Source organism: Myripristis murdjan, chromosome 14, assembly GCF_902150065.1.
Source record: "Myripristis murdjan chromosome 14, fMyrMur1.1, whole genome shotgun sequence".
Lineage (NCBI taxonomy): Eukaryota > Metazoa > Chordata > Actinopteri > Holocentriformes > Holocentridae > Myripristis > Myripristis murdjan.
The window spans coordinates 13,538,766-13,562,027 of NC_043993.1; the positions used below are offsets into that span (position 1 = coordinate 13,538,766).

At 41.4% G+C, this 23,262-nt stretch overlaps 1 protein-coding gene across 2 annotated transcripts in view; it reads left to right on the top strand.

The window, feature by feature from the left end:
• Positions 1–23,262, top strand: part of stard13a (StAR related lipid transfer domain containing 13a) — a 62,531-nt gene that overhangs the window by 20,632 nt on the left and 18,637 nt on the right. The window contains exon 1 of one of the 2 annotated variants that reach the window (XM_030068621.1): positions 18,247–18,943. The exons of the other annotated variant lie outside the window; for it this stretch is intronic. Coding sequence (XP_029924481.1) covers positions 18,370–18,943 — 574 coding nt within the window. The 5' untranslated portion in view covers positions 18,247–18,369. Of the gene's footprint in view, positions 1–18,246; positions 18,944–23,262 lie in introns of those variants that run through there. 2 annotated transcript variants of the gene reach the window in all.

A 23,262-nucleotide genomic window follows, 5' to 3' on the forward strand; every position in this document is an offset into this window, starting at 1 on the left:
AAAGCGCTCGGGGAGGCTGTGGATAATCTCAACCTATAGCCTGTGAATCCTTTTAGTGTGTCCCATGCATGTCTGTAATATGTTTTTAATATGGCCGACTGGAGGGATTCAGCTGATTTATGGCTTCAGTGTATATCTGACACACTGGAACATATTCCTACTGTCACGCTGATGTACCTTGAGCACCAATGTTTCCCCCTTTTTTATTGTTTAGAGCAGAGGTTTTCAAACTTTTTTATGTTCCAAGTTGATTTCATTAAGCCGCAGACCCCTTCAGTATATAGTGTGATTTTGCCCCACGAATCCTGATAAAATTAGATATTTTGGTTTGGCGTAAATGTTAAATTGTTTTGTTGTCATACTTGAACACTGATCAAAGGGGTGAGATTAAAATATTAAATAATTTGTCATTTTTTTTTTTTTTTTTAATGCAACGTGTTCAAGTGGATTAACCTATAGTGAAATTAACCTATTCCTCATTTTGCTGAGGACCCCATGGAAGTGTATCAAAGACCCCTGAAGGTCCTTAAAACCCACTTTGAACACCACTCACTTGAAGAGTTTATTTTCTTTTTGAGATCACCTATGTACCGCTGGTTTATCACATGTGTGATACATTTGTATATGACAGAGTTTTCAGTCTGTGTACACTCATATCTGTGCCTGTGAATGAAGCATGTGTGTGTCTGTGTGTGTGTCTATTTTTTGTCTGAGCATGAAATTTTGTTATATATGACATACCTCACACAGAAAGGGAGTTGAATCAGCAATTAACTTGCCATAAACATTTATAACGTAATGAGTGTGGGTTAGGGTTAGGTTCTTGTGGTATTTATGTGTGTGTGTTTGTGTGTGTGTGTGTGTGTGTGTGTGTGTGTGTGTGTGTGTGTGTGTGTGTGTGTGTGCTAGTGAGTCCCACCCTAATGCATATGCACTAAAGGTTTGTGATACTAGGAGGTCCTTTATTAGCACACTGCTTAGTAAGTGAGGCTGTGTTTGTGTGTGTGTGTGTGTGTGTGTGTGTGTGTGTGTGTGTGGCAGTGCTTTAACAAGTCTGGTATTGTAGATTTGGCAGTAGTCCCAGTCTCTCCCTCTGTTCCTCCTCTTGTCTTCCTGTTTCTGCCCTCTGCCGTTTCTTCTGACTGTTCAAACTGTAAGTCGACCCCTCCACCCCCCTCACCGCCGCTGATTTTTCACAGTCACAGTCTCCAGGTTTGTTTCCATGCTGATGCGCCATCTTGATTTGGTTTATTGTAACACTCTACTGTATTCCAGTAAGGCTACTTCTCTCTCTGTCTCCCCTCCAACGTCTTTATGAATTCCGTGTGTTGCCTAATTTTGCTTTTCTCTCTGTGTGCCAACACAAGAACACACATGAAGACACATGCATGCAGAAACACACATCTGTATTGCTATACATGTGAGGCTCTACTAAATTGATTCCCAAAGCACCGATTTTATCTTGCCCTTTCCGAGAAATATTAAGGCTGAACGATATGGTAAAAAAAAAAAAAAAAAAATCACATTGCAGTTAATGCAATTGACAGATACTGTGACTGATATGACTAATGGTTTTAGAGGAAATGATAATTTCTGTAACATAATTTTCATTTTCACTGCAAAAGCTAGTAAATGATGATGTGATTTTTTTTTTTTTTTTTTTTTTTTTTTTTGGTGGGGAGGGTCTGTACCAAACAAACACGCTCTTATGTCTTGAGAATGTGATTTGTAGGTCAGGGCATCTCTGCAGCACCACAGCACTTCACTTTTATAATTGCACACAGTTTGCCTTTATCAAGAAATTACAGTTTCTGCAATTTGGATAATACACGTTACCATAATACGATTTTGATAATATTTTGATTGATTGTTCAGCCCTACATTATCCATTGCTATAAGATAAAATAAGTTTATTTTCTTTCTTTACTCTGGGTTTCTGTATAAGTACATCCTACAGACTACAGTGTAGTTTGGCAGACACGACCACACACACACACACACACACACACACACACACACACACACACACACACACACACACACATATTGCCTCTCTATTCCTTCATCAACTGCACTACTGCTGGACACCAACTAAACAAAGTAACATGTTGAATGAACATCACTTCACTGAGTGTGTTTTGTACATTATCTTGGCAGTATGGCTTGATGGACATTTAGAAAGAAGCCATAATAAAAACTGACCAAACTAACCTGGACCTTAACCCATCACCTAATCCAAAAGCTAAAGTCAACTTAAAACCTGCCCTTTATAGAAGCAAAAACATGCCAACTGTCCTGGTTTTAGGCCAGCATACAGACAGACAAAATGTTCCCACAATTTTTTCTTTTTTTCTATTCTTGTGAGAACATATGGTCCTCATAAGTATAGAAATACAAAAACAAACATGCACACCTTCCAGAGGCTCTTCATTCATCAGGGACTTAATGTGTTTTCTACAAGCCACAAACAAAAGTGCTATTTAAAAGTTAATGGACGCTAAAGTTGTGTTTTTTATTAAATGTGGGAAAATTTTGTCTGTCTAAATGCTGGTCTTTAACCGGTAAATACATGGCAAGATGCTCTGGGACTGGATTTCTCTCCTGTGCTGCAGTAAACACCAGCGCTAATGGAGTGAACTATTGTAAATGGATATTGACCGTGGAGTTTCAATATGTTATTGTCCCTTGCTCAGGCTTAATGTGATAATGTTTGATAATGGATATCATGTTCAATTAATTTAATATATGTGTGCATTAAGATAGTCAGGGAAAAGATGGCAGGAAGCATGTAAGCACATCTAATGGGCACACAAGGCCAAATAAACAATGTTTGTGTTTATGAGTATATGTGTAGGTGTGTATTTTGGTGGGGTGGATAGGCAATGCATGTTTGTGTATCGCCTACACACACTTATGTGCTTGTGTGTGGCCTTATAGCCCTATACTAACACAGGAGAGTGAAAGCTTGAGGAAGGAAGTACTAGTTGGTCCTCGAGGTTTATTCCTGCTAAAATGCTTATTTTAACAGCAAGGACGTGGCTGTGTGTGTGTATCATTCCTCAGTGCCTTTTAAACGAGACACTCAGCAGCAAGGTCTCCTATCAGCATGTGATCTGCTCTCCCATGACCTGTAGAGTTTCCTCCATGTCCATTAGCTATTGTTTCCCCTCCTGGTTCTGCCCCAGGTCTGGCTCCTTCCATGCCACCGCCTGCACCCCACTGAATTCAGCTTTCAAACCCCCACGTCTCCAAATACTCGACCCACATTACAAGTCTCAGCGGTGTCAGCCTTGGACCTTTGTCTGCCCCCCCTCACAAGTCGAGCTCCATACTCTATACCCCAGGCCCGGTCTGCTTCCCATGTCCCAGCTCTGGTCGCCTCTCGTTCCCATCTGTATCATCTAATCCTCTGCAGACTGTAGGCCGAGACCTTTGCTTTATGTCCTCTGGCCCGAGGCAGCATACCGTTATGGCCGCAGTGATAGCCATCTCGTGGTAACAAACTTATCTTCACAGGACAAGGGCATTTCTTGTTGTTGTTACTGGAGAGTATGGGGGATAGTCACTCCACATTAGCTCTTGACCCACTTTCTCATTTTGCTTTAAGAAGTAGACATTCCTTGAAGGCTGGTGCAGAAATATTGACAGAGACACACTGATACTGTTGATTCAAGTCTGGACGAACAGATGTGTATGATGTTAACTCTGTATAATGTTGCTGTTTCATTTCAGGGTCTTTTATCAGATTTGTTGATATTTCAAAAGTAATACATGATACATTATAAAGATGTTAACATTAAAATAACAACTCGCGTCACTTGTTCATTCATTTTAGTGTAGCTTGCTGAGAAAGTGTAAAGTGTATGTCTCATGGTGGGAGATTGCCCGCTCATTTTTATAAACAATGTTTACATTTTAACTGAGGCCCTCCATTTTTAATCTTCTCCACCCAGGGACACTCCTGCTACATTTTCAAAATAACAAATGTGGATGAGCAGAATGGCTCTGTCTCATTTGTGAGGAAGCTTCATCAGGGTACCAATTATTTTTTCCACAGATTAAATGAATTTAGACAACTTAAAGGGGTGGTCATATTATGCATCACCTCTAATTCAGGCCCATTCAAACCCCATGAGGAACGAAGAAAATTTACTTCCAGAATCAAAATCAGAATCAGAAACACTTTATTGATCCCCGAAGAGAAGTTCGGTAAATTGGGTTGCCACTGTGATCAAGCCTATTATGAAACTAGAATGTAAAGAAATGTAACATAAGCATAATGTTAGTTACCTTACAGCAAGCTGGCTAACTTTGAGATTGGTTACTTCAGTGTCATTACAGTATAACCACAGTTCTCTGATTGATGCATATCCTATGCAATGAAGGAACAACTGTTTGTTTTTCTTTTCATTTTATTTAGGCCAAAAAAGGATGTTTTCTGTGTTTCCTGTTGTAATGAAAAAAGTCCTAGGTGGCTATGTTTCCTAAAGATGCTACCAAACTTGGACGCTTCCTTGCAAATGAGACAGACCCTGTGACGCCACACTGTGTGCAATTCTATATTAATGTCCTTGTTCTTGTTGGCCATCTTCATTTCAGTCTACTACTTAGCTTGCTTTCTCCATTTCCACTCCCCACTGTGCTCTCTTCCCCTCTGTCTCCTCTACATCCCTGTCTTGCTGAGTCTGAACTGCCAACATCATGTCTTTGCTTCTGCGGGCAGCACTTGTCCATCACTTCATAACGCTGACATATTGAGGTCAAAGGTCAAGTTAACAATCTGGGTTCTGAATACTGAGCTCAGCACAGCTACAGTATTTTAAAACTTGGAGCTTTGAACATGACCACTGTATTGGTGAGGATACCCCGTATGCCACAGATTTTGTACATTTCTGATAAGATTTACCACTGATTTGATTCTTACAGTTTCCATTTACCTCCTCAGAAGTCCTTATGTTCTACAGAGGCTCCTCTATTTCTCTGTGAAGTGGACTTTCATGGTAAATAAACTGATATCAGTTCACCTCAGGTTGCATAAAGGAAAAGAGGGTGATCACATGAGTGAACACATAAACAGATGCTGTGATGTGAGTCCTGTAGCGTTGCTCTTCAAAAGGCTATTTGAGGAAGTGAACAACATATGGAATTATGCGATTCATATAAGATGATTAGATGTGTGTGTGTGTGTGTGTGTGTGTGTGTGTGTGTGTGTGTGTGTGGAATTGCATGCATATACTCTCAGGGATCACAACAAAGAGAGTCTGAGCTAAAAAAAAAAAAAAAAAAAAATGAGGTCAAGGTTGCACAGGACCATCTGTTCAACGCTTTTATTTAATCCTGAAGTTTTTCCACTTTGAGCGGAGCTGATGGCACTTATTCCAGGTAACAGCATGATGATAATTCATTTCACAGAATGCGAATTGCTGGATTTTATTTTGCATCTGCATTCTTCCAGTTCAGTTTTAATCACAGTACACCTCATGATTTCAAAGCAGCTGACATGCAAGTATTGGCTTATTGGTGCATGTAAGTTGCATGCCCTAACAGTAGAGTCAAGTGAGCTGGGCAGCTTGGCCTGAATGACTGAGTGTTGCTGAAAATAGAAGACAGTGAGGAGGGAGAGAGGGGCAGAGATGAGGAGCAGGAAGGGAGAGGCAGAAGGTGGAGGAAGGCAAAGAGGGAACATAGTACCAGACGAGATGGGGGGGTGAGATGCTTTTGTCACCGCCTTTTATCACGTGATCTGTTAAATCATTGACCAAGATGAACTCACTAACCCCAGCTCTCCTTCTCTGTGGATACGTAGCTATTGAATTTTTACAGTAACACTATCGCAGTCATTGCAGTAGAGCCTCACTGCAGATCTTTTGGAGGAATAGCTTGTTTGAAACACTGAAATGTAATCGTTTAGACCAAAACTTAAAAAGAAATAATATAAAGTAGCCTAATATAAGTTCTGTTAGATGGCTCAACAAGGAAATTCTAAAAACTAAGCACAATGAATAGATTATATTTTCATGCTACTGAAGTTTTTTTCGCTTATTAAACCCATTCAGTGTAATGATTTTGATGAGATTTGGTGAAATTTGGTACATATGAGGTCAGCAAATTTAAATACTAAATCTGTCAAGAAGGCAGATGCACTAAAGTTGACGTGGGTTGATGGAAAGTGATCATTATCTGCTGGATAGAGGTTAACTATATGTATGAGAAGGGCATGCTGATGTATGTTTGTCACTGTTACATGCAGTTAGTGCAATATATTTGAGTTTGGCTCATGTTGCTGTTTATTTCACACAATTCCCCAACCTCAAATGACCCAGTGTTTGAGACAGGAAGAAGAGAGAGAAACATAACCCCCACCCCCCGCACCACCTTCTCCTCCTTCTTTTCATCCTCCTAAAGACAGAAGCATTTTCCCTGCAAATCTTCCCCACTCTCAGTTTCTGTAACCACTGCAAGATCCGATTCCTCTCCCAGCGGAGACGCCCATGCTTTACTGTGTATTTGTTCTGAAACGCAGATCCTGACTCCGTCCAGAACGTGTCCATTGTGCTTTTTTGATTGGCCGTTTTGAGCCCTGGAATGTGTTAGGTTGATGTTTTGATTGGCTACTGCTGTGAGACAGTGTTCTTGTGTTATTCTCCACGCTCAGGGTAGAGGTTGACCTCAAGGACTGGCTTACCATCCACATATCGTAGCCTTCCACATCACAGAGGAGAAATACAAAACTGACGCTGGAGCAAAGTCAAGTGGAAGTTCAACAGTTTTCCCAGAGACGTGTTTAATTACTGACCTGTGGGCTCTTTCCTTCCCATTTCTCTCTCTCTCTCTCTCTCTCTCTCTCTGTCTCTCTCTCTCTCTCTCTCTCTCTCTCTCTCTCTCTCTCTCTCTCTCCCTCTCTTTCTCTCTGCATCCATCACTCTCTCATCCACAGATCCCTGAGCAAAACAATATCCACTACCATTTCTATTTAAGAGTCTACATATGTTATTTATTACTTGACAGATGCAGCCCAATTAATATTTTTAAAGGTGCAATAAGAAAGATTTTTCATGTTCCACAGCACAAAATGAGCATAATGAAAGGGCTTCTGATTAATTCTAAAGACTCAACAATTAATTTGCACGTTGCTTGGATTTTCTGGCCAGTACACTGTTTTGGAACAAAAACTCCCTTCTAATTAGTCATTTAAAAAGGCTCCCATTTTCAGCTGCTCAACAGTGGAGAAAATGCCACAGTATGACTCAGCAACCAGTGTTGCAAAAATTTTGTACTCAATTATGCAAAAAAAAAAAAAAAAAGCATTGTTATTAAAACTGCAACCTGCAACTTTCCCATGATTTGTCTCCCTCTTGAAACAAGAAATTAAATATACTTACAGGAAAAAAAAAATCACAGACTCATCAGATAAGGTAATTCACCATTCTATATTTATAATATAATATAATGTAATTTAGCGGTGTTTGATAGGCTTAATCATCATTGTGTAAACTCCTTTGGCATTAGATTGAATGTAATATATATATGCTATAGCTTTAATATGTTTTTGCATTGTGATAAATTACCTCCTCACGTGTATATACTGTTGGATGTCTACTCTAGCCAGCTCCTCTCTGTTTTAATATAGAACTGCAGTAAATATCCTAAGGCTTAAGAATCCTCTGTGTCTGTGAATGCTATAATTCAGTGGCATGTTTAACCTTTCTCTCCTCCCCCTCAAAGTTTGTTAAGGTTATGGTCCAATTATAAGCCAGTTAGCCTGTGTCAGTTGGCTGTGATAATGTGCTAAAATCCCTTAATCCAGCGGCCCACACATGACAGCGTTCACACATGGAACAGGGTTCATGGGGGTTGTATGTGTGTGTGTACGTCTGTATATGCCTCCCTACCTTACCATACCATACTATACATACATATATATATATATATACACACACACACACACACACACACACACACACACACACACATATGTTTTATGTCGTGTGAGTTTAATTTTGTTTGCATGAATTTGTTCATGCACATACACGATATGAATGTTTTCGGTTGTGAGCAGAGACAACTGGTCACCATGCTGTTCAATACCTTTAAGGTTAATGTTACATCTCCATGTTGCTCTGGGTGTTGCGGTTGTAAAAGATCCCGTTGCAGGGTGTATGTGTGTCAGAGATGACATAACTCCTACCACATGCATACTGTTGTACGACGCATCTCACAAATTCAAAACAATGCACAAACGATCCGTTGCAGATCCTGTTGTGGATCCGTTGCAGTGCTGTTGCCGTGACTCATACTGCAAATGATTATTTTGCGGTTTGTATTGACTGGGTTGCATTTTGCGGACTTACTATAATGTGACTCCAGAATCTTGGCTGGGTAAGGATCATGCCAGTGTCCTTCATGACCCCTTTGGAGACAGCTAGCAGTTTGTCTTGCACCCATCTTGATTGCACATCCATGTGCTCCAGTCCCACGCAGGCTCTCTCCTACACCCTCTCAGCATTCTCTCTTTTCAAACACAGGTTCACCGCCCCCCTCTCTCTCTCCTGTCTGCCTTTTCAGCTCTCTCTGCAACATGAGTAATTCTCTCCCACTCATAACACAAGCTTGCACAATTGCCTCACAATGCTCACATCTTTTTCTGTCCCTTCCCTGGCATCAGCCTGGACATCTCCCTTGAATGTCTGTATATCTCTTGGCCTCTTGCAGCTTTGGCATCTATAACCTGCTACGACCTGCTGATTCTGCAGTTTCAAAAGCTTGTGTCTTTCCAGGTCCCTTGCAGGGAATCTCAATATCACTGCCTAGAAGTCAGGCCAATCCAAAGTTCTGTGGCAAAGAACATCTGTGATGTTATTTTCAAGGATACATGACATTACTGCACCCACACCCTCCACCTCTATCTTGACATCACTGGTGTGCACACACACACACACACACACGTGTATCATATATCAATGAGTGTCTTGTGAGTTTTGACTTTTACACCGGTAATGCCTCTGTGAGAGAGGCTTATTCTTGAGAAGTAAACATTTCATAGCATCTGCTGTTTGATATTTGAGCTGGTTTTCTGGGTAGCTCCAGACGTTACCAAATCTTTAGGCCATGCCTTTCACTGCCCTTCTATTATGCATCAGTTGTTAATCATTTGAAATTTACCGCTTCTCTTCACCATCTCATGTTCAGTTGAGTAGGGCAAGGCAGGTGGGCCTTGCCTGGTTCCTCTGTCAAACAACAAAAATCACTGCCCCACTTTCATTTTCCACTTTATGGTACGATTTGATCAGATGTGGCAGGCGCACAAGACCTGAAACACGCCCAATTACTTATTTAAGTCAATGGATCAAAATTTTCTCGTCCCCCATCTCTATATATTACACTCATCTCATTATACTGTTTTATTGAGTTCAATCCAAATACAAATGGGAAATGTAACCTCGGTGTTAATCCTCTAGTGTGTCAGTTAACAGGTTTTTTCTGCTTCTTTGTATCCCATACCAGATGTTCAGATATGTTGGTGGTCTTGTCAGTGCACTCGGGTTTTTGTCTCTCCCTCTCCCTCAGCTCCTCACTTCCTTCCCTCTCTCATTCCTTCTCCTCTCTTTATCTTATTGTTCATCATACTTTCCCCTTCCAGACTCTCTCCTCTCATCACCGCTGTCTACCGACCATCAATCTTAGCCAGGTCTCAACAGTGTAACTCAGTGTTACAAATCACTTGGTCTCTCCATACCTACACTGTCACCAGGGCATGACAGGGCAGGGCAAGAAAAGTTGGAGCATGAACCCAAGCCTTTGTAACAACTTCCCTCAAACATACAATATAGGCTATATGTGCTGCATGCCACACAAATTGTTAACAGCTATGCAAATTGTGTAAAACACACTTTAGATGAAAACTATGTTGTTTAGCCCAATGAATTTCTACAAATATCCACAGCCCCGTGTATGATACTCAACCTTTAAGTTTATGTGGTCATACCAAGTGGTGTTAGGTGTCCAGAGAGACAGAGGATTGTGCTGACCTGACAGGACAGCAAGAAGAGCAGCCTGTTTAGACAGGCCAAAGTGACAAATCTGGTCTCGGCACATAGATGCATGCCAGCCTGGAACTCAACACCACAAACAGGACGTCCGACAGCGGAGCGACACAGGCAGGCAAACAGCAGCTGATGAGAGTCCTGGATGGCCTGATCACTCTGTCTGGCATTCCTGGGATAACACAGGGGCAACGCAGGGTCCAGAATGACATTCCCAAACTCTTGACTTGTCAGATGGGTTGATGTGACTCACAAAGAGAGACAGTTCAGATGGTTGATGTTAATGCACTTCCACTTTCTCCCAGATTCACTGGAACACATGTTTTTGTACGCTGTCTATCTTTTTCATGGAGTGACTCAGCCAGTCAGTCAGCCATATTGCAATGCGGTCACCTTCTTGTGCAATTAATGGAAAAATCCGCACTAAGCCACTGTTTAAAGGGACAGATCAGCCAAAATCTCCCCAAAAAATACATTTGAAAAACTCAATACCAGCAGTTATTTCCAAAAACAGTTTGTCTGTTTGTCCTGGAAGTGTACAAACTCATTCAGACAGATGCAGTTTTGTAAGTGTTCTTCAGCAGGAAATAGTTCCCAATGAAGCGCTTCCCTCCCTGAGGACTGTGGATTGTTCTGGATATCCATGTCATTGTATTTAGAGAGAGCTGTTGCTGCCAAGTTTTTCAAATGTATTTTTATTTATTTATTTATTTATTTTTGATTTGAGGTCCACAAACAAATACCCATCCACCCCCATTGTATCTGAGTACCAGGAGATGTTAGGGAAGATCACCACAGTCTGGAAACCTTGTCAAATCCAAAGAAACTATCTGGATGGATAGATTGCACCATAGGGATGAAAAATATATATATTTTTTTGTATTAATATTATTAATTAATTTATTTTATTTATTTATTTTTTTTTGGTTTGTTAGATAAGCCGCCCCTTAAAAAAAAACAAAAAAAAAAACAGCAGTTTGTGATATACACTGTTTTTCTGGGTCCATTTTGTTGTTTGTTGCTGTATTTTTTCTTATTCCTGTGCATATCTGACCAAACATAGATGACATGATGTCATGTTGAGATATTTCCAGTGCAGCTACCATGGAGTTTAAATAGTAGGATCTAAAATATCACTGGTAAACATGAGGTTGTGGTGTCAGTCTGTCACAATCAAAGACCCCAGCTTCTTTCTAGTCACCATTTTGCACTGACGATCAAAACACTCACGTAGGGAGAAAATGACCATAGAACAGGAAGAGATCTCCGCTCACAGTAGTGTCAGTCAACCCAGAACATAATGCAGCCACAAGACGTTTTGCTTTGAGGAAAGGGCATGACTCTTGCTTTTTCTCAACTGGAAAAACCCAATCTCATGCTCTTACTATCAAGATCATTATCATCACTGCTCTCTCCTTGTACATTTTGATCCCAGATACACAAACCAGGAACGTTCTGTGGGGATTATCAGAAGGCATTTTGGAAAATTTGGAAAATCCCTAAGTGAAGCAGCAAGGCAGGAAAGTGGATACAACAAAAAGATAAATGACAACAAATGGACGTGACTTGGACATCTCAGATTGATGTGTAATAGTGTAAGACTATCCAAGGGTGTAGTTTTCCTTTTGACATTTACTGACTTGTTTTTCTTGTTTCCTAAACACTAACGCAGTGATGGACTCCACAGAGAGACACAAATTAATGATAAAGGAGCTTTGAACAGCACCTGCACCCCAGCAATGCCCGTAGGAGGAAGCTTGGTGGTGGATGGCAGAGGTGATGGGTGATGGGTTAAGGAATAAGGAGAAAAAGATGAGGAAAGGAAGGAGAAAGGAATAGGACAGAAGGCATGGATTAAAATACAGCCCTGCAAGGGAAAAGGCAAAAGAAACAGGTCAGTCTCTCATCAAATCTTCTGTGTCTTTTTGCTTTAATCTTCCTAAAGCCATAAATGAGTGTGAATGAATGACCATACAGTAGCCATAGGCACATCATTCCCTGGTGACCCTACACTACTGGAAGTTTTGTGTGTGTGTGTGTGTGTGTGTGTGTGTGTGTGTGTGTGTGTGTGTGTGTGTGTGTATCAAGGGACTGAAAGACCTGCTTGTTTGGGTGTGTGGGTGGGTTTGAGTGGTAAAGAGAGGGAGCATGTAGGTTATGTGTATGTCTGTGCATATGAGAGAGAGAGAGAGAGAGAGAGAGAGAGAGAGAGAGAGAGGGAAAGGGAGGGAGGAAAACCGCCTCTCACATCTGGCTCGCCTTGTCAGACGGCCAGCCTCACATACAGAAGTTATGTTGAAACATCTCTTTACCTTCGCCCTAGAACGGACTGTAAATGAGTCGGACAAGGGCTGGCGGGGCAGAAACGCTACATGAAGTAAATATGCATTTGTTTTGCGGGTCCAGATCCGTGTAGGACCTCATCCGCGGTTGGTGCAGGAGGGTGACGCAGCGCCAGATCTAGAGGAGCGTACCAGGTGAAGCAGTGACGACCATTGCGGCAGCCAGACGCAGCCAGGGCGCACGGTCCCAGCCCGGGCCGAGCACGGCAATAAGGGATTATAAGGAATAACGGAGTTTTCGCTGCGCTGATTCAGACGGAGGAATAATTATGCATCAGGGTGCACCGCAATGACAAGCAAGCGAAAGTCAGCCAAGCTACAGCTGCGGCGGTCGATCAGCGAGCAGCTGCGGGACTCCACGTCCAAGGCTTGGGATCTGCTGTGGAGGAATGTCCGGGAGAGACGGCTGGCAGGTCAGAGAGCCAAAAGCCAGGGATGTAATGGAGGGCAAGCCGCCTGAACTCAACCCAGGCTACCCGCCTTTTTATTTGCGGAATAAGTTTAGCCACCTTTTTAGACTGTCATAAATTTAAATAAAATGCGATGTTGGCTGGATATGTGGGATAATATCAAATTGCTCTAAGCCGTTAAAAAAACAAAACTAAAACTAAATTAATGCTTTTCAAAAAAAAAAAAAAAATGTTATAATGATCATTGACTGGGGGTCATAATTCTACCTTTTATTTAGGCAGCCGGTACATCCCTGGAAATATCCCCTTCCCCGTTTGATTAACTTTGCCGACCAATTGTTACATTGTAACCGAGCCAAAAGTTTACCCTGTGTGCTGCATATATGTGTTATGCTGAAGCGTCATGCGCATGCTGCGCTACTGATATTTTGGGAAGGTCATTGTCAAATTTAGTGTCCATAACAGCACAGGCATGCACTGTGGAGAGGAGCCCGCACGGGGTTTAAGATGCCAGACGTGCAACATTTTTTTTTCTTGTCTGAGGAAAAAAAAAAAAAAATTCTAGTCACTGCTGAGAGATAGACATTTTAAATGAGGAGTTTTAGATGTTTGGATTTTTATTTAGATATTTGTGTTGTGCATACGCCAATGCACCAAGTTTGGAGGGTCACTCGGTTTACTCTATATTTACTGTGTCCTGGATGCGCAGGACACAGACTCTCTCTCGCTTTCTCTCTCTCTCTCTCTCTCTCTCTCTCTCTCTCTCTCTCTCTCTCTCTCTCTCTCTCTCTCTCTCTCTCTGCGTGTGTGTGTGTGTGTGTGTGTGTGTGTTCGCGCCTGCGTGCGTGCGTCAGAGGGAGGAAGAGCGATAGAGAAAGAAGTGAGGGACATAGAGAGAGAGAGAGAGAGAGAGAGATGCAGCTGTCTGCCCTCCTCGGTTTAATGTAATTACTGAGATGTCTGCCTCTTAAGCAAATTAAACGCCGAACATTCCCACATTCACATCCGTAATGGCACGCCACAAACCACAGCATAAAGCAGGCCACCATATCAGCTAAAACGATTATGCCTGTCAAGCGTGTTCACGTGCACAGCAGAGTTTAATTGCATGTGGTACCAGCAGAAAGCATGCTTCATAAAGCATATAGTCTGCTGCTGATAGTTGCAGGATACTGAAAAGGATAGCTTTCAGTATTGCATGATACATTGAATTTTTATGATTGATATTTATGATGAGTAATTATGATGATGACGGTGCTGGTAGTGGCAGCTGTAGTGATATTTTATATGATGGCACACAAGTAATCAGAGAAGAAAATGAGTCAGTGATGGTGGAGTGGAGTATCAGAGAGTGTCTGCTGTTCCAGTAATCCTCTCCTCCCCTTATTCCTCGCCCCTTCATCCTCTTCTCTCCTCTTCCACCCCCACCACCCCTCTCACTCCCCACCATCACCCCACTGCTTAACCCCTCACTCCAAGGCGCACAGTTCACATCTGTCTGGATCACATTCTGGAGCTGGGAAATCCTCAAAAATCTGCCCATCTGGCCTCACTGGTGCTCTGCTGCTCTGCAATGCACTTTCTGCTTGGTGAATTAGTCAGTGCAGCTGAATACTGTATCAGCAAGACCATTTTTAGCAACTGCTGAAATGTATTGTACTTACAGCTAAAATAACTGTGTCTAAATTGATTTAAACAAATGGACAAATGAGGATGTTGAGGAAAAGGCTTGCAGTTTGTTGATTAATGTGGTTATGATGGAGTTGATGATGTTTGTGGTTCTGTTCTTTCGTGTGCGTGCGTGTGTGTGTGTGCGTGTGTGTGTGTGCGTGTGTGTGTGTGTGTGTGTGTGTGTGTGTGTGTGTGCGTGTGTGTGTTTGCAAACTAAAGAGTACAATAACACCCAGACTTGGTTGTAATCCCAAGGATTTTAGGTTAAAGGTGGGGGTTAGTTCTCCCTTAGCATGTAGGATTAGTGGGTTTTAGTTCCTCTTGTGTGTGTTTGTAATGGAGGTACATGGAAGGAGTATGTGTTGGTTTTGTTAAGTAAACTTAAATCCAGATGAGGGATTTTACACAGATCTATAACCACCGTACCTTTTGCATGAATCATCCCTCAGTAATTAGACACATATACGTCCAGTATGTAGTTCATATTTTCAGTGTATGTACAAATGCTTGGCCAACCTATCTATCTGGTGTCATCTTCCACTGGTATGCTGATGATATTCACCTTTATGCACCATGTAAACTGATGACTGAAGTAAGTTGGCCGTATCATATTGCTGCTATTGCTCAGCACTAGATGTCTGAAAACTTTCTTGAATTCTACTCAAATTTTGGCCCTAGTTCATTGGTCCGTTAACAGATAACAGATAACAGATAAAGGCTGTATCAACACCAAAACAAGGTGTCATCGAGATGTCCATGTTTTAGTTATTCTATCTATCTATCTATCTATCTATCTATCTATCTATGTACATTTTTTACAATTTTTTAAGGGTATTTCACTTTTATCAGTAGTCACAGTGGAAAGAGACAGGCAGGGAACATAGAGGGGATGAAGGGCTAACCTGAGCTGCTGCAGTAGGGACCGAGCCTTGACATGTAGTATGAGCTCTACCAAGTGAGCCGTGCACGCTAATTTTGAGTAATATTCCAGAAGCTAGCTCAGTCATGTTTCCTTTAACTAAGGAATACAGCCACAATTTGATTAATCGTATCTTTCATTGTCACAGGTAGAGTCATACAGGCTTTTATACCCTCTTGTTTTGACTACCTGCCTTAACCAACAAGCTCTCAAAAAATGGCTGTTGCATGGTCCCTGACTACGATGCAAGAGAGAGCACATGACACTGTTTTGGTCATTTTGAAGGCCTCTCCATCTCTTGACCTCTTACTCTTATATGAGCCCAGGTGCAGCTTTGGTCTTGTTCCTGGTTTCTATGTCTGGGTGACCATGCGTTCCCTGTCAGCTTTTGAGTGACCTGTCTGATGAGCTTAAATTGGCCAAATTAGTGTCATCCCTTAAAGCGCTTCTGCAAAAACAGAGTGATGCATACAAAAAGGCCTTTTCATAATATGACCTGCATATTTTATCCTACATTTCTTTCCTCTATCCCACTGTTGCTGTATATGGTTTCTTGTTGTCACCTGTTTGTGAGGCACTGATTCTACATAATGCTCATTGTTATTGTTACTGAATCTTTGATTATTCTCTGAAATCATCTCATCCTCTCAAGATGATGCACCAGAAAATACTTTGTAAAAAAACGTATCAGTGACATAGTGTACCCTTGCAACTACGTACAATAACCACAGTAACCACCTTCACCTAGCAACCCCCTTGAATAATCATGACAACCACCTAGTACACCTTAAAAACCACTTGGAACAACCATAGCAACTACATAGTACACCTCAGCAACTAGCCTACCTAGAACAGCGAGCAACCACCTAGTATACCCTAGCAACAGCCAAACACCCTTGTCAATTAACAATATCTATTGGTGTTGTACAGACAGTTGGTATTGGTTAAATGCCAATATATCAGAAGGTATCAAAGTGTATTGAATGAGAGCTTCCTTCTTGTTAATGGGCATTTGCATTGACGATTTCACATAAGGTTGTTTTTAGAATCTGTATGGAATTGAAACTACTGGGACTTCTATCAGTGCTGAAAAAAAAAAAATCAATAGACAGTCATGAGCTCATGCTTTTAAGCGTCCCCACAGGAAATAAATTTTCTTTAGTGGCACTGTAAAAGCTGTTTTTTTTTTTTTTTTCAGCTTCCTCTGAAGTTAATTTGTATGTTTAGTCTCTGCTCTGAGTAAGCCTGATGTAACGGATGTAGAGATGATGCGGATTATCTTACTGACGTCTTACTATAGCACTGCACTGTGCCAATCCATTTACACACATCTATCTCTCTGACTATCTGGTTGCTCTGCCAGCCTGTAATGCCCTGCACCAGTGTGTGAAAACCCTGAGGCTGTTCATTCTGTACTTCACATAATGGTTTGACTGTTTCAGGGCTTTTTTGGGGAACAGGGTGATAGTAACTTGTCATTTGAAGAGACGCAGACTAAAACATAGACTGACAAGCACTCAGGCAGGATAAAAAAAAAAAAAAAAGACAATACAGGCTGCACTTTGATCCAGCAGTGTGACAGCCTTGAGTTCAGTCATGATAATTTTCTCTTAGCTTGCCTCAAGAGGGCAGTCTAATCAAATCACTACCCTTCCATTATTTCAGTGGAAAGGGAGTTTAATATTTTACAATTTAACTGTTTTTATTTTATTTATTTATTTTTTTGGCTGGGCATACAAAGCTTTGTGATGTGAGGTTAATGGACATAGAAATTTCAACAGCTTTTATGGAATTTCATTGACTGTTCACACACACCTTCTTGACAGCCTGAGACCTTAAGACTAAAAAGCACTTCTGTGAGCCTGTGTTTGTATGTGTGTGACTACTGACCTGTGGTTGACTTTACTATGACCTACTTTTCATATTACCCCCCCCAACACACACACACACACACACACACACCCTCTCCCAACCCTCTATTCTTTCTCCAAAATGAATTAAGGTGACCCCCACTAACCTCTGATCTTGGTACTTCACTACTCTACTAAGCCAGACCACAGAATGAGCTCCCCTCCTCCTCCCTCCTCTCACTGCATTCCATACATTTATATGTTAACTCTGTTACTGTATGGCAACATTGTGTCACATTTTAGCCTCTTAAAACTGCTTACTGCAACCAGTATACACCAGATTTTGCTGCATTTGTTGCTCACTGTGGTGCCCGAGATCCATTATGGGCAGAGTGTATTATGTGTGATGTGTTAAGCTGAATGCTATGTGGTATGGGCTTGATGCTATGGTGTGGATTCAGGGAGCATTTCTCAGTAGTGTTACAGTCCTAGTTAGCAGTAGTAACAATAGCGTGCTCCTACGTACATTCCTCAACGTACTCTCACACACCCACGTACTCTCTATTGTTCTGCCCTTTCCCATTTCACACTGGGATATGGTTGTTGGGATAGTGTTTTTTCCAGGCCTATCCCCTTTCTGATTACATCTTCCATCCCACATATGTCCTACTCACAGGCACACACGCACACACACTCACACATGCCTGAGGCTCGCTGTAGCAAAATTGTCTTTCTGGCACAAGTTCAGGAAGAAGGGCAGTGTTTCCAGGGAAGTCACGCCATTGGTTGGTGGTCATGTGACCAAAGGAAGGACGTGGTGGAAGCAAGAGTTTGGGACTCTTCCTCCCATCTCAGATTCAGCATGTTTGTGGGTGTGGGTGGGTGTGTGACATGAAAGACTTCTTATCACTTGAGTCAGGTAGTTTGATGAGGCTTGAACGTGTCGTGTTCCATGTGTCATGTTTGTTTGACTGTGGTGGGTTGAAGGGAGGGAGTGAGAGGGTGGGGACCTGATTTGGCTTCCAGTGAGGGCATGTTGAAGGCAGGAATGTTGAGGGAGTGCAAAGACAACACAGCTCATCAAGACGAGAGCGAGGAGGACTGTGCAAGTTAGACAGAACTAGATGGTACGCCATGGAGGCTCTAAACAGCACAACCATTGTGGACAAGGTGGACAATGCAGAGATTATAGACAGTGTGGCTGTATTAGCAGACTGTATAGGCGCTGTACAGAATGCAGACACAGCAAACCCCGCAGGGGATGTCAGGACAGTAAATAACACTCCGGACAGTGCGGACACTGCAGACTTTGAACAAACTGCTAACTGTAAGGATATTCCTGACGGTTTGGAGACTGTGAAAATTTTGGTTCCTATGAGTGCAAACATCGCTGACAGCGTGGACAGTGTGGGGAAAGTTGACAGTCTAGACAGTTCTGACATTGTCAGTACTGAGGGCAACACGGACTGTGTTGAGACTACAGATGGTAGGAGTATGGAAATTGATGACAGCGTGGACAGTGTGGACTACAGCACCCAAGGTGACAGCAGTGACAGCGACAGCACCAATGAGAGCGCCTGCCTGGAGGCGATGACACCTGATGGGCAGGAGCACTACCTGAGGCTGGGCGACACCCCTCGACGGCGCTCTGCCCTGCGCCTCTCACGCATCATTGCCCGGCAGCAGCTGCTCAGGCGGCTGGAACAAGGTAGAAATGGAGAAAAGGCAAAATTGATGACATTCAACTAGTCTTATCACTGATTCTTGAAACTTTGGTAAAATCATGTCCCACTAAGAAAAATGCTATTTCTGTTGGAAAAACCACTCAGGCTCCTCTAAGTTTGCTATTTTCTCTTAAATCTCTTCATATTTTTGGACACTGCTACTGTCACAACCATAACATGTCAACACCGTCACTTTTGTATAAAAAATATTAGATTAGATTATGGTATAAATGTATACTTTTTAAGAAGAGGTCTGATGCAGGTAGCAACAGGGTGAAAACAAGCTGGCTAATGTGAACAACTCATGCTTATCATGTGAAAGAGCAGGTTTTTGTCACCACCGTCAGGTTGACGGTGATGACTGAAGTCTGAAATATGCTTATAACAGTGCTCAGGATTGTTATTTTTTGTACCAAATAGTTAAATAAAGTTGTTAAGCAAGAAGGCTTTGACTTGAGTGGTATAAATTTTGGAAATGTATGTTGTAGTGAGGCCACTGTCACCACCGTCAGATTAGTGTCGCCACCGTCAGAGGCAGTTATTTGTTTTAAATGAATATACGTACAATATGTTTCTTTGGTGCTGTTGAGTTATTAAAGTAATAGTCTCTTTTAATACAAAAATATGTTTTTCAAATTTAAAAAAAAAAAAAAACATTACGGTGACGGTGTTGACAAAAACAAAGTAGCCTAATAACTGGAAAAACGCCTATTTTATGAAAAAAAAAAATTAAAATGAGGAGATTGCACCGGTACATTGCTGAACAGTAAGACCTTGGCCTATAATCATATACCTTCAGATTTTGTAATTTAACTCACTTTTTTTTTTTTTTTTCAAAATTAAAACCTGTTTTATCCAAATTCCCAAGAATCAGTGTTAAATGATCCAGGAAAAGATCAAGCTTACTTCTGATCAGTGATACTCCAGAGGTGGATGTGTTTTTCAGAGGAAAATAACAGATGGAACTTAAATCAGTTATAGTATTGTCACATTGTTTACATAATTATTTTACATGTCAGCAAAGAATTTTATCCTCTAGGTTGGCTGTATTTCACAGGCGAGCAATGGAACAGGAATAGATGTGACACCCAACACTCACTTTTTTGCTTAAAACCTATGTATTTTTGTCATTGTCAGTTAGTCACAGCTTACATAGTTTGGCTTTGCACCCATTTTTCTTTTCTGCTGTTCATGGACAGTCAGAGCCTTGGACTGTCTGCTGGAAAGTAGAAAAATAGACTGTCTGTTAGCAGTTGCTGTCGTCTTCACTAAGTGGGATTTTTTAATGCAGATTTAACTGTTTTGTTGTGCTGGCACGACACCGAAAATGAACAAATAGGACTTTTTTTGGAAGAAGAGCCAGTGTAGGAAACATCTCTCCTTTATTTCTTTGTGGTTTTAAGTATGCTGTATACACAGACTACAGGTTGCCAATACGCCCACTTTCTACTCTAAGGGACTGCAGTGTTATTGTTTTTGTCTCTGTCCTCTGTGCCCACTCTTCAGCTTTGTATTCCATGGTTATTTCCTCAACTTCCTGTCACATGACTCATGTTTGCAGGGGAGTGGATAGTGGAACTTCCTGGTTTTCATGGAAATGTTGCAGCACCGACACTGAGCTGATCCAGTGTCTATAAATGTGTGTGTGTGTCTGTGTGTGTGTGTTGTGGTTTACCTTATTCTGTGTTCAGAGATTTGTCTGGGTGTGATGCTGAGGTGCATGGTGATGTTTTCTGTTGGAATGATGGATGACTCTGGTCTGTTCAGGTGGGAAAGACATGTCAGGTCTTGTGGGGTTTTTTTGTTTTTTTTTGTCCCCCTGACAAGTTTGACTCTGTCTGCCAGATTTTGCATCAAGCATCAGGTGCAGACACAGGCTGATTGCACCATCTAAAGATTGCCATGTGTGGGGAGGGCAAGTCAGAGAGAGTGAGAGGAAGACAGGGTGAGGAGGAGGGACAGGGAGAAAAAGAGTTGCTGCAGGGTAGGAATGTAGATGGAGAAGCAAGTTTATGCCTGTGCTCTTTTTGGATATGATTCATTTAAATTTCACTCACAGACTCTTGGATGCATGCACACACTCACACACCACTCTCTCTCTCTCTCTCTCTGTCTTTCTCTCTTTCTCTCTCTCTCACACACACACACACACACACACACACACACAAACACACACACATATTCCCCAGATGCATTCCAATTCTCAGCAGCTGGTAGATCCTAGTTAAAAGCAAAGAACCCAGTGACCTGACCAAACCCACTTCTGATTATCAGTGCCAATGGTCTTCATCTGAATCTGAATACTTTTCAAATGCAGCAGTTTTTGGAGTAGCTTTTGATTCATATTTTCTATCCTTCTATCTTATATCCTTCCATTTATCCACACCATTATGTTTTACATTCTAACACAGACATGTAATGTATGTGTGGCGTATACTGTATGTCCATATTAAATACTCATATGTGACACATATTTGAATTTGGCACATTTTCATATGTAGAGATATATGTCTTCATCCCCAGTTTTTTCAGCCACCAGCTGCCACTGTCTTATATGAATGTTTAGCAGGTACAGGTGCACATATATGACCATATAAGGACAATATATGTTCAACATTCATGAACTACACATATATATCACCATCTACAGAGGGTGTATTGGTTTGGGTCATGCATGTCATGACTGTATATAACATATAGGACAACATTTCTCTGGCATAGGGACATATATTCATATTCACATATACTTATATTCATATATTATATGAGGTTAGTGGATGCCCTTTGCCAGAGTGACTCGTGCCATGCAATTGCAGTGGAATGGTTCAGTGTCTTGCTAAATTATATTTTGACAGGACTCTTGGCGTTTGATAGGCACATTCACTGTAGGAATCATACCTGTGACCCTTCAGTTGTGGGCAGGTGTGGCAGAGGGTAAGATAAATTTACCTTCTAAATCTTTACATAGCACACATCATAAAAAATAGCACCAATCTGGTGCAAGTTATATGAGGATAGGGATAGCACGCATGGAGAAATTAAGTAGTAATTCTCATATATTGCATGAGCAGTGAACACAATAAAAGTGGTGCCAGGATCAGTGCTGAACCAGACAATGATGTAATACCAATACCAAAATACCTATATACCCTCAGTGGAAGTTCAAAGCAAACTCCCTGGGACAATGAGTAATGTTATGAAGTAAACACTGATAACTTTTGAAGCATAAATAAATAAATGCATAAAGCATAAATGAGTATTCTCAAAGTATCATTGATTTGAGTTCATATTGTTAGTTATTTTTTTAAGTGATTACCACTACATATAATAGCTTGTGAACTTACAGTGAGTGCCTATGTCACTAAAAATGGAAAAATCTGAATCTGTGCAGAATGTAACACATATTTTAGCTCCTGAAGCTGACAGAAGTGCATTACAATAACTTGAAGGAGTAAATGTGTTGCTGCAGTGCGTTGCTTTAATACCCTCTGCTGGAGAAAAAGTGGCATTACAAGAGAAACCACTTGGTCACCCTTAAAGCTTCTTGTGTCTTCCTTAAAATCTTTCTTCCTACAGTCTTTGCAGCATTACTCCTTACGTTACATCATTTTCACTGACTTCAGCAATGCAGTTGATGTTTTTTTTTTTATTATTATCACAACCACATGTTCAACTACTCACCTACAATAAGAAAGCCATGGTGCCATCACTTATCATGCTTTTTGTCAGCACCTATCTTGCTGTCTGTCTGCCTGTCTGTCTGTCTCCAGCTGTCTTCTACAATGTACAGAAGAGTATGTGCTTGAACCTGTACTGATTTCATGCCAGTATTGATTCTGTTTTACAGTACATTCCTGAGAGCTTTACATCATCGCAGATGTACCACAAAGGACAGGATAGGCACATTCCTCCTGACATCCCTCCCTCCCATCACTCCTTCTCTGCCTTCTTCACTTCTTTTTCTCAGTGACCATTAAACATGGAAGGCTAAGTGCTTTAGCTTATGTGGGAATATGGCTGCTGTCCAGACTCTGTGTGTGTGTGTGTGTGTGTGTGTGTGTGTGTGTGTAGTATTCATCCTAATATAAGACAATATGACTGCTCACTTCCACGCATTGCAAATTCATACCCATCCTGAAAAAAAGAGCATTTGCCTCTCTTCTGTTATTTATTCATACCATTGTTTGAAATATGCACATCAAAACTACAAAACCTTTATTTAAATTATACTGTACATCCCCATGTATCCATAGATACCAAACATGTCCTGCTGAATTATAGAGAAATTTGTATAAAATGCACG